Raw genomic sequence first — 17,461 nt, forward strand, 5'->3', positions numbered from 1 at the left:
TGGTATTTTATGCATTGTGACTTGCAGTTATTTTTAACTGATCATAGTTTAGTAATTATTTATTGTAATTGTTAAGAGTGAATTTCTGTTTAATTACTATTTGCTGATGTTTTGAGAGTTAATTTTATTATATTCTAATAGATTACTGAAAATTACTTTTATCTGGTATAAGTAGTTCCATTTTAAAGTTATGTTTTATTATGACTTTTTGTATTGGGTCAGTTTACTATATAAAGGTGTGCTTTCTTTGTTGCATATTTTGTTGCTGTAAACCGCCTTGTGCATGGCAATTTAGAGTGGCGGATTACAAATTAATAGGGAAGCAAAATGAAACGAAATAACACTGGTCCTGAGCGATCTGCATTGGCTCCCAGTACGTTTCCGAGCACAATTCAAAGTGTTGGTGCTGACCTTTAAAGCCCTAAACGGCCTCAGTCCTGTATACCTGAAGGAGCGTCTCCACCCCCATCGTTCAGCCCGGACACTGAGATCCAGCGCCGAGGGCCTTCTGGCGGTTCCCTCATTGTGAGAAGTGAGGTTACAGGGAACCAGACAGAGGGCCTTCTCGGTAGTGGCGCCCGCCCTGTGGAACGCCCTCCCATCAGATGTGAAGGAAATAAGCAGCTATCTTATCTTTAAAAGACATCTGAAGGCAGCCCTGTTTATTTAATGCTGTATTGTTTTTAACACTTGATTGGGAGCTGCCCAGAGTGGCTGGGGAAACTCAGCCAGACGGGCGGGGTATAAATAAATTATTATTATTATTATTATTATTATTATTACTCCCAAAGGAGGCACTGATGGCCACCAACCTGGAAGGACTGGACCCATTCATAGAGGAGAAGGCTGCTAGCCAGGATGGTTATGTTCTGCCTCCATGGCTGGAAGTAGTAATGTTTCTGAATACAAGTTGCTGGAAACCACAGGAGGGAAGAGGGCTCTTGTGTTTGGGTTCTGTTCCAGGGTATCCCACAGGCATCTGGTTGATCACTGTGATAACAGGATGAACTAGATGTGCCACTTACCCTATCCACTTTATCCACACGAAATGGACACAGAATGTTATATACTAAAGTATAGTTGTATATAAGTTACAAGAACTTGGACACACTTGGACAATGTAGGATACAACTTCTTGAATTGTAGGTATGGAATGTGTGTTTCAAAATGAATTCTCATTCGTCTTATCTAGGCTGGCCCTTGAAGTCAGCACATCATCACTGTTTGCTAATAGACTCCAATGTATTGCATTTGCAGCCCGGAAAAGTACAAATATAGACCTGATTCCAAACAACCTTATCGATTTTAAAATTATGCATAGGTTGTAAGATGACCAAGAGGTATCTTAGTACAGTACAGTGATGAGCACAGCTTTTTGACCTCCTTGGCAGGTCCTGGCTGGCAGAGGTACAAGCCGGAGCTGACTAGATGAATCAAATTAGACCCTGTCTGTTGGAGTCACAGCCCATCCATGCATAATTTTCCAAACAGATGCATGTCAGGATTTGTCTTGTAGTTTGGCCTAGATTCTCATTGTAGTCTATATGCAAGTCTTAAGGTATGGCTGAAAGCCATATGATGCAACAGTTATGCAGAAGATAAGCAGGGTCTGGATGAGAGACCAGCTGAAGGTCTCACGTGATCTGCATTTAGCATCATGGAAGAAAGCAATAATATAGCTATAATTTTTTAAAAATGAAATAAAGCTTAGAATAATTGTTCCTAAGAGAGAAAGTCTGCTCAGAGCCCTGTTTGCCATCTTAATGAGATGTGTGTGTTGATTGTTGTGGTGGCTGTTGAAAACCAAATAATTTGATTATTGCTCCTAAGGAAGGAGGTTTTTTTAAAACAGCAGCAGCAGCAACAACAACTGATAAATAAAAGTGTAGTCTTTACAATCAATCAATCAATCAATCAATCAATCAGTAAACCAGTCAATCAATTCAGTCAGTCAATATCACAAAAGTTACGAGCCTGCTAAAAGGCTAAACTGGGAGATGACTCTGCAGTCAGCATGCAAATGCAAGCTATTAGTCTCTTAGATGGCTAGTAAAAATTAAATAAAATTGCTTTCTTCCAAATGGACTGGTGGAAGAAGGGAAAGTGGCCTTCCTCTACCAAGGGGACAAGTGGAATTGGGGAAGGGCCACAGCTCAGTGGTACAGCATCTGCTTTGCATGCATTAGGTCCCTGGTTCAATTCCCGGCATCTCCAAGTCAGGCTGAGAAAGTCTGAAATCCTGGAGAGATGCTGTAGGTCAATGAAGACAACATGGGAACAAGACGGGCCAATGACTTGATTCTGTAAAAGGCATCTCCCTATGTTCCTAAGGAGGGTGGAGTGGTCCATTCTCCCTCTGCCAGTCCCTTCCTTTGCAGTTAGTGCTGAAATCAAGCAAGCTAGTGGAAGAGGGTTGGAGCACCATCTGCCAGCTTGTTTGCTCATCTCTGCATAGAAATCCACCCACTCACCTGTGGCTACCTGGAGAATTGTTAGATAAGAGGCTAAATCAGTCACCAAACTTTATTATCTTAGCCACAGCCATAACAAAGGAACTATACACCAGGAAGATAAATATGTGGCTAAAAGCAAGGTTAAAACTCCAAATCAGATCCAAAGTCCAAGCCAGAAAATACCCAATGGACAGACCTATCCTACAGATGAAAATTAGTCTGGCAGTTATTCGCTCTTCCTAGGGAATTCTGTAGATTCCAGAAGAGTTTCTGCATTAGTCTGATCTGGCAAAAAGAGCCAAATGCTATAACTATTCAGTCACAACCTTCCACAAAACAGAGGCCACTGTGTCAGGTGCATTGGATGAAATGGGCTCTGGCCTCCCAGAGTTTATGCCACAAGAACCATGTGCTCATCTCCAAGGTGCCACTAGGGTTAGGGACATCTAATATTGAATTTATTTATTTGTCAAAATTTCCAAGCCCATCAACATTAAGGGAAAAAAAATGGTGGTGAACAGCATGCAGCCAACAGGCTTCACAGAGAAGGAACACCAGATGATACCACCAACTCCAGGGCCCGGCCCTGTCGGTGAGGAATTACAGAACGACTGCAATCTACTCTAATTACTGTGAGCTGCTTCACCCCTTAGTTTCCCTTCTCCTCCTTTCTTCTGAGTCCTGGCAAAGCACGAGAAACGAGACTGTTGTTGCTTTTGAGGCAGAGGTGGTGGCGAGGAAACTATCTCAGCCCACTTTGTGCTAGTTCAGCTGAACTCTTGTGGCCGACCACTCTATTTGCCTGCCTCCCCCTGGCTCAGAGGAAATTCCCTGTTAGCGAGCCTGCCCACTATACCTAGCTCCATTTGTTTGTCACTGAGAGCCACTAAGCCTTCGGAGATACCCAGAACAAACGTGCAATAAACCCACCATGGTGCTAACTAGAGCCCAAGAGAGGAAGCAGAACAATAAAGAAACAGCCCCGCTTCTCCTACAAAAGACCATCCTAGACTACTGCCATCCAGTGGTAACTAGCCATATAGGTACTGAAGATACCCTAAGGGCTAACCCTGGCCCTGCCCAAGAGTCACTAAATCTAGCAACCTTAAGCAGCATTAATGACCATAACCAACAAACAGAAGGTTGGCAAAACTCCTCCGACCATGAACAGTTGGGTAACTTGTCTCCTGACCCAGCACTAGTATGTGAAAATTCTTATATTACACACATGGATCATAACAACATGCAGTTCAACACAAGCTCTACCCCTAATCAACAGGCTCAGTCCACAGCCAAAGGAACCGATAGGGCAGAGCAAGGAAGATTTGTATGGATACTTCCGAGACCATTGTCTCCTTAATGCCTAAATTAACGGGGGGAAATTTCAGAGCTGGGACTGCTTAAGAAAGGAACTATCTGGCATCAAGGCTAACATGCTTGTCTTGTTAGGGCTAATTGAGCTGGGGGATCCTAACAACAGTCCCCCCCACCTCTGCTGGCACAACCCAATAAACCTAACCAAGACTGCACCAATAACAAATCTGCTAATTTAAACAATAATTCAAACAATCCCGAGATCCTAACCAATATGCCCTTTAACAAAGAATGGGATTCAGAGAGACAGTCAGATGCCCTTTTACAAGTCTGGGCAAGAAAGGATTCGCCCCCTCAAAATCAAATAGCTACAGAAGACTACCAGAAGAACTGGTTGGAAAGTTCCCATCTCAGTTTATCCAACCTTGACTTGCTGGTCTTCGATGACTGGCAAAATGCTCCAGAGGGGAAACAGATAAAACAGATCAAGCTGATCTAGCAAGAATCCACACCAGCCTGGATCTAAGGCCAAACTGCGACCAAAGAAACAGTGACCCAACTTCAAACAATCCAATCCCCAAAGTGTCATTTAAGTGGGATAACCACTTCCTAGGGAAAAAAATCTCAATTTACATATAGACCACAACAATCCCGCCAACAGGCACCAATTGCTAAGAAACCCTGTATCAAGTTCTCAAAAGGTATCAGCCAAGTGGTCTCACACATAACGATAGCACTAGTAGGAATACAGCATCCCCATACATAACCTACCCCAATAACATCCCTGTGCGTAGGGAGAGACATGGGTGACAAGAAAAACCTCTCCCCAGAGATGATACCCTTATTCCAGCATCACGCCCAAAACCCTACGACAGGATCTCTCACCCTAGATGGAAGAAGCCTCCACCTAGGGAAGGGGAATTGACATTTAGTCATTTCTATAAGAGCCTAGCATCAAAAAACCTCGCATCCCTAAGATTAAATGTCAGTGATACAGGCACCCACACTGGAGCCGGTGCCACAGTGAGACCACCTGAGAGCTCTTACTGTTGACTCAGTAGAGCCAAGAAAGATCTCAACATCCTCACCTGGAACTTGGAGCAAGAAAGGAGATAAAGATATTACTACATTTCTGCAGAATTTTGACATCATCTTCCGACAGGAAACCTGGCTGCAAGATGCTAACCTTCCACACTTGCAGGGATACTCTCAGCATAGCCTCCCTGCAGCCAAGAGACATCAAAAAGGACGAGGAAGTGGGGGGGGGGGTGACCACCTTTACCTCACTGGATTTGGCTGGGGAAATCAGTGTTGGGGAGTCGGATCTCATCTATGAATATTTCTTGCCACTACAGTTCAGTTCAGGCTCAGGAGACCCATTTTTCTGTATCAACATCTACTTTCCACCAGCACATACCCTAGCTGTGGAGGTTAAGATCTGGACCGATCTAACAAGCGTTATAGAGCAGATAAAGGTGAAATATTCAGATGCCCGAATCCTACTATGTAGGGAATTTAATGCCCACATTGGCGACAGCCCAGAGGGAAGCCTAACATCCAGTGGAATAGACCTGCATGATATTTTCCCCTTTACTCGTACTTCCATGGATAAGAAAGTTAACCCTCAAGGACTGAAACTCCTAGAATGGGTTTTTTCTGCACAATTTCTTAATATTAAATGGATGCCCAGCATATAGCCAACAAGAGAATCATAACACAAATACAAAATACATCACAAATCAGTAGATCTCAAAGAAAACTTGGGTGAAAAGATGAGCTTGAAGCCAGCGTCAGGTAGAGGCCTGCCTGATGTTCACTGGAAGCACATTCCGAAGGGCAGCTGCCAGGTGGCTAAAGGCCTTGGGAGAATAGGCCATTACTAAGAGAGTCTATGATTGAAGTGACTAGGCAGTGGTATACAAGGTAAGACATTCCTCAGAGGTCCCTGGTCCCCAATTGTTTTGTATACATGCCCATAGCAAGACCATAAAACTGTCCTGGTAGCATATGAGCAGCTCTTTCAACACAGGAGTGACTGGGTACTCGCTCCAACAGCCTAGTGGCAGTATTCTGCAATAGCTTTCGGTGAACTTCTACAATCTACACCAGCATAGTCCATGCACAGCCACGTAGCCAAATCAGGCTATAATTTAGATGACCAATTAGAGCTGGATGTGTATGTGTGGTTCACCAAGCAACGGATACTGCTTGCATTGGAAACCCTCACCTCAATTTGGCAAATGAAGGCATCTGGTAGATGAGTCATGGCTCTGGCAGGATCTCATTGGACCCTCCGACAATAGAAATCATAGAATCGTAGTCTTGGAGGCCTTATATAGAAATGGTAGAACAGGAGAGGACAGAGTAGTGAGGGTTATGCTTTATTTCCTTTACTGCACACTGTATAAGCCTGCTAGGGAAGAGATTTCACCCCTTATCCAGAATTTCTTATTGGCCTACTTAATGTTGAGAGCTGGGAAGATCAACTCTTTTATGCATGGATGAAGAATTAAGATACAGTTGTGACAGAGGGCTATTATGCATATGGTTTTGTATTTTATTGCTTTTTTTAAAAAATAATATTTCCCTCCCCTTCTCTTTCTTTCCCTTCCGTTTATCTTTCTTTTCTCTTTACTGCCGTGCCCTTTATTATTATTTTTTAGATTACCGAACTGTTCCATGCACAAGACGAGTTTTTTTTTACTCTAAAATAATGTTAAAAAATAGGGGTCGTCTTAGGGAATGGACGAGAGATAGGTTGTGTCCGCGAGTAGGAGTTTGTCAGCAGTGATATTGTGGGTGATTTTTGGCTGCGTCAAGTGCCGCTTTGGGTTTGCTACTGCTGCTGCGGTAATAGGGTGGTGATTGGTTGCTGTGGCAAGGTTTGCTGTAGATTGGCTGCTGCTTTGGCAATTAGGCGTGCAACTGCTGTTGGTGAGCGGGCAGACGCATGTTGGCTGGTGCGACGCGAGAGCGGTTGTCAGCCTGTGTCAGTCTGGTTAGTGATTTTTGGCATTCCCCCCCCCCCAAAAAAGCTCAACCACTCCGGGCCATCTCCCCCCATTTTCTTAAATTTGAGTCCCCCAAAATAGGGGTTGTCTTATACATGGGGGCGTGTTATACACGGAAAAATACAATAGTTTTATTGCCTCTTATGTTGAAAACTTTCAATAAAATCAATTATTTTTTAAAAAACCATGAAATTCATACCGCCACCAAGCAGATGTAAGAGATTAGAGTGTTCTGTTGGTTTCTGTTGCTGGAAAAGTTTCCTGGAGCCAAAGTTGTGGGCTGTTATGTGGAATCTTACATGTAATAGCGCTATTTTATTATCCCTCTGTATTGTTTATAGTTATTGATGTGTATGACTGATTGCTATGCCCGATGGCTAAGGCAATAAAGTTTTGTCAATTGATTGATTGATAGGGGCCACTTTGATTTTTATATAAAAACTCCCTTTTCCCATTACTAGAAACGACACTGCCTGCTTTTACAGCAAGAGCCACAAAAATGCCTCCAGCTACCTGCAAGAGGTCCCCCACCTTGTAGTTGCTGGAGTTCAAGTGAAAGTTATGAATGAATCAGATGTGGTTTATCACAAGTCAAGTAGAAAACATGAAAAGACTTGACATAGGATTTGTGGCTCAGCCAAAGTAGCTTTAATTGATCTGGGGCTGTGTCTTCTGCCTTGCCTACAATGTTCCCGTGTTTGCAATGGCCCACAAACTGCAATGGCTTTCCCCTCAAATTGAGGACCCAATGAGGGAATGGCGGATAAAACATGGATGGCGCATGTTTCCTCCCATGTTCAAATTATGTGGCCAGGAAGAAGGAAATGGGCCAAGCCGAGGTATTAGCAAAACTGTCCATTTTCAGTGCACTCCGAAACACCAGCAAATCATATTGCTCTCACACTTCCTTTCTTGACAATCTGTAAAACAGCTTCCCAGCTGAGATCAACCGTAAGTGGCTTCTGATGTTAGATGAATTGTCTTCCTTGTAGATCCACCAGGAGCAAGGCATTGCCAAAATGTTCAACTCTGCTGTGACAGTTTGAACATTGGAGGACAACCTTTTCAAGGGCATTTGACAATAGATGCAATCTAGTTTGCTGTTCTGCACCAACTCTTGCAATTGCCATTCCTCGTTTGTTCACTTTTTACAGGTGATCCTCATGACAACGTAGTTATGAAACTGTTGCATCGCACTGTTTTCCACCTTCTTCCTCCTGTGTTTTTCAGACCCTGATTATTTTTGTTGTTGTTTTTTTCTTTGCAGATGCTCTAAAATGCAACTGTAGCAATCACAACATGTTGGACTCAGAGGATGAAACAATCTGAGAAACAATTAATGTTGCCAGTGGAAATACGATTGCAATACATAACAACAAAAGCATGAAAACACATATAAAAAGACATTAAATAAACAATAATAAACAGGAGAATGGGAATTTTGAGTTTGCTCAGTGGTTTTTTTGAGCTACAGTCTCTTATGTATTATCATTGCAATATATTAGTTCATTTTGTATGTTTTCATGCCTCACTGTTGTTATGTACACACAGATCCTGCTATCTGCCAGCTGGCTCTGCAAAAAGTTACTTATCCAAACATAAAGAATTGTGCCCAAACCCTGCTGCACACTCCACAGATTCCGAAATCTGAGCATCCAGAGTTTTTCCACTTCCTGACTTCTTGTTTGTTTGTGCTTTGCTGGTTGGAAGCAAGCATTTTTGGGCAGAAACCACGCAAGCAGGAAGAGAGTGAGATTGGACAAATCAGAATGCAGGAGAGATGCGTGGGGCAATTTAGTTTTTCCTGTTTCTCTCTTTTGCTGGCTGTAGCCATTGCGGGAAGAAACCACGGAGAGAAGGACTGTGCGGAGAGACTGGGCAAATCCCTGATGAGAAATGTATCCATAGGAATCCACGGAAATTCTAGGCTCGTTATGTGAACGCTTGCCTAATGAACGACTTCCAGACAATGCATTGTATTTGGTAAGCAGCACTTGTATGTATTGTATTGCTATTTCCATTACTCTCAATTATTTCTTATATTTTTTACAAGTTTCATTTTCTCTTTGTGTGTCTGTGTGTGTAGCTGGGGACCCTTTCCTTTGTGTTTGTGGGTTTTTAAAAACTGTTCTTTTAATATTATTTAAATATCTTGTTGGGAGCCACACAGAGTGGCTAGGGCAACGCAATCAGCTGGGTGGCATATTAATATTATTCTAATTATTCTAATCATTATTATTCTAATTATTCTTATTCTTATGCAGGGTTGAGGAACCTTTGGCCCTCTGGAACTGCTCCTCTTTATTTGTTTTTTCATAGTCACTAGACTCTATGATTTAACCATGCTGGCATCCTTTTAGACTTATAGAATCATAGAATTATAGAGTTGGAAGGGAACCCAGAGGACATCTACTCCAACCCTCTGCAATGCAGGAATCCCAACTAAAGCATCCATGATAGATTGCTATCCAGATAATAATAATAATAATAATAATAATAACAACAATTTATTTATACCCCTCCCATCTGCTTGGGTTTCCCCAGCCACTCTGGGCGGCTTCCAACAAAAAATTAAAATACAGTAATCCAGTAATAACCAGAGCATGCACCACTCTGGCAAGACAGTCCGCGGGCAGATAGGGTCTCAGCCTACGTACCAGATGGAGCTGGCAGACAGCTGCCCTGGATACAGATTTGACCTGTGCCTCCATGCACAGCTGTGAGTCCAAAATGACTCCCAGGCTGCGCACCTGCTCCTTCAGGGGTACAGTTGTCCCATGCAGGACCAGGAAGTCCCCCACACCTGCCCGCTGTCCCCCCAAAACAGTACTTCTGTCTTGTCAGGATTCAACCTCAATCTGTTAGCCGCCATCCATCCTCCAACCGCCTACAGGCACTCACACAGGACCTTCACTGCCTTCACTGGTTCCGATTTGAAAGAGAGGTAGAGCTGGGTATCATCCGCATACTGATGAACACCCAGCCCAAACCCCCTGATGATCTCTCCTGGCGGCTTCATATAAATATTAAAAAGCATGGGGGAGAGGATGGAACCCTGAGGCACCCCACAAGTGGGGACCCAGGGGTCTGAACACTCATACCCCACCGCCACTTTCTGGACAAGGCCCAGATGACAGATGGTGTTAGACTCCAACTGTTAGCCAACATGTCCAATGGCCAGGGATGATGGAAGTTGTAGTCTGATAGCATCTGAAAGGCCAGGAGCAATGTTATACAGTGGTACCTCGGGTTACAAATGCTTCAGGTTACAAACACTTCAGGTTACAGACTCCACTAACTCAGAAGTAGCAAAGTGAAGAACTTTACCTGAGGATGAGAACAAAAATCGTGCGGCGGCAGCGGGAGGCCCCATTAGCTAAAGTGGTACCTCAGGTTAAGAACAGTTTCAGGTTAAGAACGGACCACTGGAATGAATTAAGTTTGTAACTAGAGGCACCACTGTACAGTTTTCAGGAAAACAATTTATGTCTACCTTTGTTAGAACTTGTTGTCACTGTGAAAACCCCTCCAAGTTAGGCCACCGCTGGTGAACACTCATCATGTTATTTAATTTTTTGAAACAGTCCCTGGACTATACTGAAGGACTACAGAAGAAAAGAGTGGTTCTGAGCATGTGCAGAAAGCTGTGGGGCTTTGCAGCATGGACTGGGGGGTGGGTACTTTGAGGACTAGTCTGCCTGAGCTAAGAGATGGCATGGGACATTTTTAAAGGATCCCTTTTCGCTGGCAGCGACGGTAAACTCAAAGGGGCCTTTTCATGTCTTGTACAGGGTGAGTCTTTTAAAAGAGGCCCCATGGAACATGTGTACAGTGGTACCTCGGGTTAAGTACTTAATTCGTTCCGGAGGTCCGTACTTAACCTGAAACTGTTCTTAACCTGAAGCACCACTTTAGCTAATGGGGCCTCCTGCTGCTGCTGCCACGCCACCACAGCACGATTTCTGTTCTCATCCTGAAGCAAAGTTCTTAACCTGAAGCAATATTTCTGGGTTAGCGGAGTCTGTAACCTGAAGCATATGTAACCCGAGGTACCACTGTACTCTGTATCCACGGGGCCTCTTTTAAAGGACTCACCCTGCACAAAGAGGCACCTTTTTAACACCAATTTGAAAAAAATGCATGTTTACTTCTGAACAAAAAAATGTCGCGATACACGCGTATTTTAAAACAAAACGCTTACTGCTATTCCAAGGGGCTATAGAAATTTCTGTCCTATAGCATTTTCATCGTACGTATCTGATTTCAAATGATTTACACACACACTGTTCAGATTTTATATAGTTTAAAGTCGCTTTGAGGCACGTTTTAGGGTGTTTTTTTGTTCTTGTTTTAAGAAAGCGAGGCCTAAATGCTGGAAACAATAAAATAATCGCGATAGATGCCCAGAATTCTGAGGAAGAACGTTCAAGCACAAAACCCCTCAGACATAAATAAACCTATGGCATTCCTCTAAACCTATAAATTAAGGTTAGGCTATTTACTCACACATCCAGCTTTCTGGGGCCTTCAAATTTAGTTGTGGAAATGGCTCCATCTGCTCTTGCATAAAGGCCTCTCTCCCGGGGAATTGTTCCCTCTCATGCAGTTAATCTGCAACCCTGATGCACAGAAGAAGGTCAGCATAGACTAAGGAACTCTGGGAATTGTAGTTCTTAAAACCCACAAGAAGGCACAGCACTCCCTGTCGCGCAAACAAGAAGTCCTAGTCCTTCACTAAGGCAATACAGTGGTACCTCGGGTTACATATGCTTCAGGTTACAAACGCTTCAGGTTACAGACTCTGCTAACCCAGAAATAGTACCTCGGGTTAAGAACTTTGCTTCAGGATGAGAACAGAAACTGCACGGCGGCAGCGGGAGGCCCCATTAGCTAAAGTGGTGCTTCAGGTTAAGAACGGACCTCCAGAACGAATTAAGTACTTAACCTGAGGTACCACTCTACTGTACTGCACATTCAATGCAGAGATCTCTATTGAGTGTGCCAAGCAACATGGACATAGCCAGGATTTTTTTTGGGGGTGGGGGCAGGACACCCCTCCTGTTACCATCCTCTGTCTGGCTCTGTCCAGCAGATTCAGAATGAAATGTCTCAAAGACAGTTGTTTTAAATTACTTTCTTTTGACCCCAGGTGCTCAGGGGGGAAAAATCTGTCAAAACATTTCAAATGTTCTGATTATTTCCACTTTTAGTAAAGTGTTTTTATTTACAGTGGTACCTCGGGTTAAGAACTTAATTCGTTCTGGAGGTCTGTTCTTAACCTGAAGCTCGTTCTTAACCTGAGGTTCCACTTTAGCTAATGGGGCCTCCTGCTGCCACCACACCGCCGCTGCACAATTTCTGTTCTCATCCTGAAGCAAAGTTCTTAACCTGAGGTAATATTTCTGGTTTAGTGGAGTCTGTAACCTGAAGCGTCTGTAACCCGAGGTACCACTGTGTTTACTTGGTTGAGGGTGGGTGGGTGCTGCTGCCTCCTTTGCCCCCCTGGCTACGCCCATGTCAAGCAAACCTCTGGAAAACCTGGATTTCAACTGCCCTTTCCCAGCAACCAAATGTTTAACTTCTAGTTTTTAAACAACAACACATCTTAAAGTTAACATTTTTTTTTAAAAAAAGAACTAGTAAAATCCAGAAGTCAACCGCTGAAAAAACAAAGAAGTTGAAAAGTTAGCAGTCTCTCTATTGTTGTTTTTTAAAAAAACTAGTCAGTTTCCATGACTGCTGGTGCATTACGTACTCCCCAATATTTCTCTGATGAAAATAGGGACGTCCTATTCCATACCCCACAATATTTCTCTGATGAAAATAGAGATGTCCAGTGCTATTTTTCTAGGAAAAAGAGGTGCCAGAACTCACAATGAACACACCTCCTTTGTTCTCTTATCATGGCAATGGCACCCACCTGAGAGGTACTGGAACTGAATTCATAATAATAATAATGATAATTGGTTGGACAATGTTCTTGAAGCGACAAACATGAGTCTGACCAAGCTGCGGGAGGCAGTGGAAGACAGGGGTGCCTGGCGTGCTCTGGTCCATGGGCTCACAAAGAGTTGGACACGACTAAATGACTAAACAACAACAATGATGAGGATAATAATAATAATAATAATAATAATAATAATAATAATAATAATTTATTTATACCCCGCCCATCTGGCTGGGTTTCCCCAGCCACTCTGGGTGGCTTCCAACCAAATATTAAAAACAATACAGCATCAGACATTAAAAACAGGGCCACCTTCAGTTGTCTTTTAAAAGTAAAATAGTTGTTTATTGCCTTGACATCTGCTGGGAGGGCGTTCCAAAGGGCAGGTGCCACTACCGAGAAGGCCCTCTGCCTGGTTCCCTGTAACCTCACTTCTCACAGCGAGGGAACCGCCAGAAGGCCCTCGGCGCTGGACCTCAGTGTCCGGGCTGAATGGTGGGGGTGGAGACACTCCTTCAGGTATACAGAACAAAGGCCTTTCAGGGCTTTAAAGGTGAGCACCAACACTTTGAATTGTGCTCGGAAAAGTTCTGGCGAGTTCTGTCTGGGAGAAAAATAAGCCATGGGGACATCCTATTTCATACCCTCCAACATTTCTCTGATGAAAATAGGGATGTCCTAAGGAAGAGTGGGACATTCCAGGATCAAATCAGAAACTGGGACATCTTCTGTAAATCTGGGACTGTCCATGGAAAATAGGGTCTGGGTGGTAAAATACAAACACTGTGCCTCCCACCCCTCTGAGAAAGCAAGTGATTGCCAACCCTGAACAAACCCACCCCCGAAGTTGCTGAGTAATTAGCGCATTTTTGAGCTTCTGATACTCATCTGCAGAATCTCTTCTGAAAAATCCTTTATTGTGTGATTACAGTTGCATAAACCAGCGTATTGCCCCCCCCAAAAAAACATTAACAGGAAAACATCCCCCTGCAACAACAGTCTTGACACAGGCATCCTCACCTGTGCCAGCGTGAAAGGATAGTGCCTCTTCTAAGAGGATGCTCTGCAGTTTTTATTTTATATAATTATATGATATTTATATAGTATTAATGCTTATATTGGTCAGGGGTCCCTTTACCTTTACCTAATGGTTATATATTTATTATATTTTATAACTACTTCTATATTTCCTATTATACTGTATAGCAATTGGAAATGTAACTTTGCAAAGGCATTTATTTCTTTAACTATCCAGGAAAGATCTGCTGTTGCTTTTTAACCAACCAAAAGTTTTTAAATGGTTTAAACCAGGGGTCAGCAAACTTTTTCAGCACGGGGCCAGTCCACTGTCCCTCAGACTTTGTGGGGGGGCTGGACTATATTTTGAAGGAAAAGAAAATGAACGAATTCCCAAGCCCCACAAATAACCCAGAGATGCATTTTAAATAAAAGGGCACATTCTACTCATGTAAAAACACGCTGATTCCTGGACTGTCCGCAGGCCAGATATAGAAGGTGATTGGGCCAGATCCGGCCCCCGGGCCTTAGTTCGCCTACCCATGGTTTAAACTAACCAATTGGAATTGATTAAAGCTTTCTGTCTGCAAACCTGGACTGATCCTCCAATCAACAGGCACTGCAGCCCATCCTGGCTTTCTGATTGGAGCTGTTGTGCATGTTTGCCAGAAGCCTAACTCAATCACAAGGGATGGGACAATGCTGGGGTGGAGAACCGTTTTGGCTCCATGGGCCAGGTCCTTATTAGAAGCAGCTTCATGGGCCAAATCTGACCTGGTGGGCAGTGCTCCCCATTTTGCAGACTTTCTCCAGTTTGCAAACTGCTTCCCAAAACAGGACTATTTTCCCTCTTGCTTACATCAGCCCTCTGCACTCTCCCTTCTGTCTTGCTAACTACCCATAGCCCAGGGTGGGGCTCTACCCCTCTGCATCTAGTAGACAACCTTTGCCTTGTTGACAGATTTCTTAATGGACACCATCCTGTCTTGCATTCTCTTAATGGCCCATGTCTTCAGGTGATTACTTCATCAGCCAGCAAGCCTGGCTTCTTCTTCTTCTTTTAACATGGTTTATATTTTAACATGCTAAATTCAGTGTCTGGCACACCGGAATTAGAAGCGGGAGTCCAGGCACCCCACAAACTGATAGTGCTGGGGTCTTATTTTAATATGGAGGAGAGGGTAAAACGCAACCTTCCACCTGCACTTTGAGGTCCAGGAACAATTTTCTCCCTTGAGATGTTGTGCGAATGAGGCCATAGCTGTACAGTAACATGGAATGTGTCACTTCCAGGGGTTTGCCCCCCTCCTCCCAAAGTTTGCAGGTAAAAAAGGTGTGAAGTGCCCCACTGAAGCAGCCCCCAAGTCCAGGTGAATGTCCTGTGCACTGGGGAGGCAGGTGGGGGGACCCATGTTGTAGAAAGAAACAAAGAATAGGGTGTTTTTGGCTTCACATTCTTTAGAGATAGCAGGATGTCAGTAGCCCCCAAGAGAGGGTGGAAGTAAATGAATCATTGCTCGAAACTGAAGGATATCATCCGTGCTGAATGGTGAAAAGGAGTCCCAAACAGTATCTTCATTGATTTTTCTATAATTGACAAAGAAGCTTGGTTTGCCTTAGGGCTTCTAAACTAAAGATGTGGGGAGACCCATGTCCAGGAAGCTGCTTTTTGCCACAACCAGTGCAAAATTGCACCTCAATTAGTTGTCTTTTTTTTTTTTAATGCAGTCATGCTCCGGACAAGTGTCTGGTTTGATAAGCCTTCCATTCCTGTGCTTCATTAAAGAGAATCAAGCAGCCCTCATTGTTAGGTAGCATTGCTGAAGAATTCACAGCCAACGGAGAACTGGGCATTCATTTATGGATATGTTATTTCAGTGACAAGCTTGCTTGCACAAACACATGAGTAATAATGGGTACTGGAGTGTACCTTTAAGAAGTTAAGAATGATCTATAAGGTTAAGGACAGACAAAAGAAAGCAATTCTTTGCACTATGGAATCTGCTCCCACAATATGTAGCGATGACCACCAACTTAGATGGCTTTAAAAGACGATTCAAAACATTCATGGAATAGAAGACTAATAAATGAACACCAGCCTTGTTGACTATGTTTTCTCTCCACTGTTGGAAATAGATAGCATGCCTCTGAAGAGTTGGGAATCACAAGTGCGGAGAGCACTGTTGCACCCAGGTTCCACTTTCGGTGTTCCCACAGGCTGGCCACTGTGAGAACAGGATGCTGGACTAGACGGGCCAATGGCCTGATCCAGCAGGACTTTTTATGCCCTTAATTTAGCCTACTCTGATATATTATTGGGCTGGATTCCTCATATACTGTACAGAACAACTTCGGTACCATGAAGACAGGACCCTGGAGAAGACGTCTAGGGTCCCACTTAATAAAAGGAGCAGAGCAGGCTTGCTGGAGGTGTTTTTGATGCTTACAAACACTCCCCACCTCCTCCATTTTTAGGCCAGGATATGCAGACATGTCATTTCATTCTGCATAAAAAGGTAAAGGGACCCCTGACCATTAGGTCCAGTCATGACCGACTCTGGGGTTGCAGCACTCATGTCGCTTTATTGGCCGAGGGAGCCGGCGTACAGCTTCCGGGTCATGTGGACAGCATGACTAAGCCACTTCTGGAGAACCAGAGCAGCGCACAGAAACACCATTTACCTTCCTGCCGGAGCGGTACCTATTTATCTACTTGCACTTTGACGTGCTTTCGAACTGCTAGGTGGGCAGAAGTTGGGACCGAGCAACGGGAGCTCACCCCATCACGGGGATTCGCACGCCAACCTTCTGATCGGCAAGTCCTAGGCTCTGTGGTTTAACCCACAGCGCCACCCGCGTCCCTTCTCATTCTGCATACTTCTTCTTAAACTCTGATGATTCCACCTGGCTTTGATAGTTTCATTATATCTACTCACTTCTAAAGCCTGCTGATTTTATCAGTGTTTTCTTATGATTATCTTATATTGTTTTATGTAAACTGCTTAGTGATTTTTAAGTGGTCTGCAAATCTTGTTAAATAAAGTATCATTACCTTTTGAAATAACAGAGCAATTCTAAACCCCTGATCCACCACACTGGAGAGGGTTTAAATGAGACGGAGATCTCTGTCCATCCAGCAATCTCTGTCCAACCAGCAAACCTGATGTGGAACTCTTGACTGTGCCCACTTAAACCACGGGCAAAGTGGCAGTAGCTGGTGCATAACAAACAGGGTATCTGAGAGTGTGGAGAGGGCAGCATGGGAGTGGATCTGTGCCAGCTAAGGAGCCATTGAATCTTTAGCTGGTTCAGTTCCCGAGGACTTGCTGCCACAGTCCTGATCCAGGCTCTCTGCTGTGACAGTCTGGAGTTGGCACATACCCAAAATGCAGAATTTTCCTGCCTGCTCCTAAATGTATGGGTGTGAGTGTGGAGATGCCCCAACTCTGCGATTAAAAACACAGAATATCAAACACATACACACACACCCCAGGGCCAGATTTAGGTTTGATGAGGCCCTAAGCTATTGAAGGTGGGGCCCTTTACATGTCCAGCTGTCCTTTGTTAACAACAAATTGTCGCTGTTTTTTGTGCGCTGAAGATGGTAATTTATGGACCTAATAGGTATCTAAAGCCATTTGTACATGCAGAATGTAGGCGCCCTATATATAGAAATGAGCAAACCAGTGATATTTTAGGGAGCAGCCTAGCAGGCAGGG

At 43.8% G+C, this 17,461-nt stretch overlaps 1 protein-coding gene across 1 annotated transcript in view; it reads right to left on the reverse strand.

Annotated features, from left to right (window-relative positions):
• ST8SIA3 (ST8 alpha-N-acetyl-neuraminide alpha-2,8-sialyltransferase 3) overlaps positions 1-11,403 on the reverse strand; it is a 44,216-nt gene extending 32,813 nt beyond the window's left edge. The window contains exon 1 of the mRNA XM_083466162.1: positions 11,285-11,403. Coding sequence (XP_083322288.1) covers positions 11,285-11,345 — 61 coding nt within the window. The 5' untranslated portion in view covers positions 11,346-11,403. The remainder of the gene's footprint in view (positions 1-11,284) is intronic.
• Between the last annotated feature and the right edge of the window lie 6,058 nt (positions 11,404-17,461).

This window comes from Podarcis liolepis, assembly GCF_965112155.1.
Source record: "Podarcis liolepis genome assembly, chromosome: 11".
Classification (NCBI taxonomy): Eukaryota; Metazoa; Chordata; class Lepidosauria; order Squamata; family Lacertidae; genus Podarcis; species Podarcis liolepis.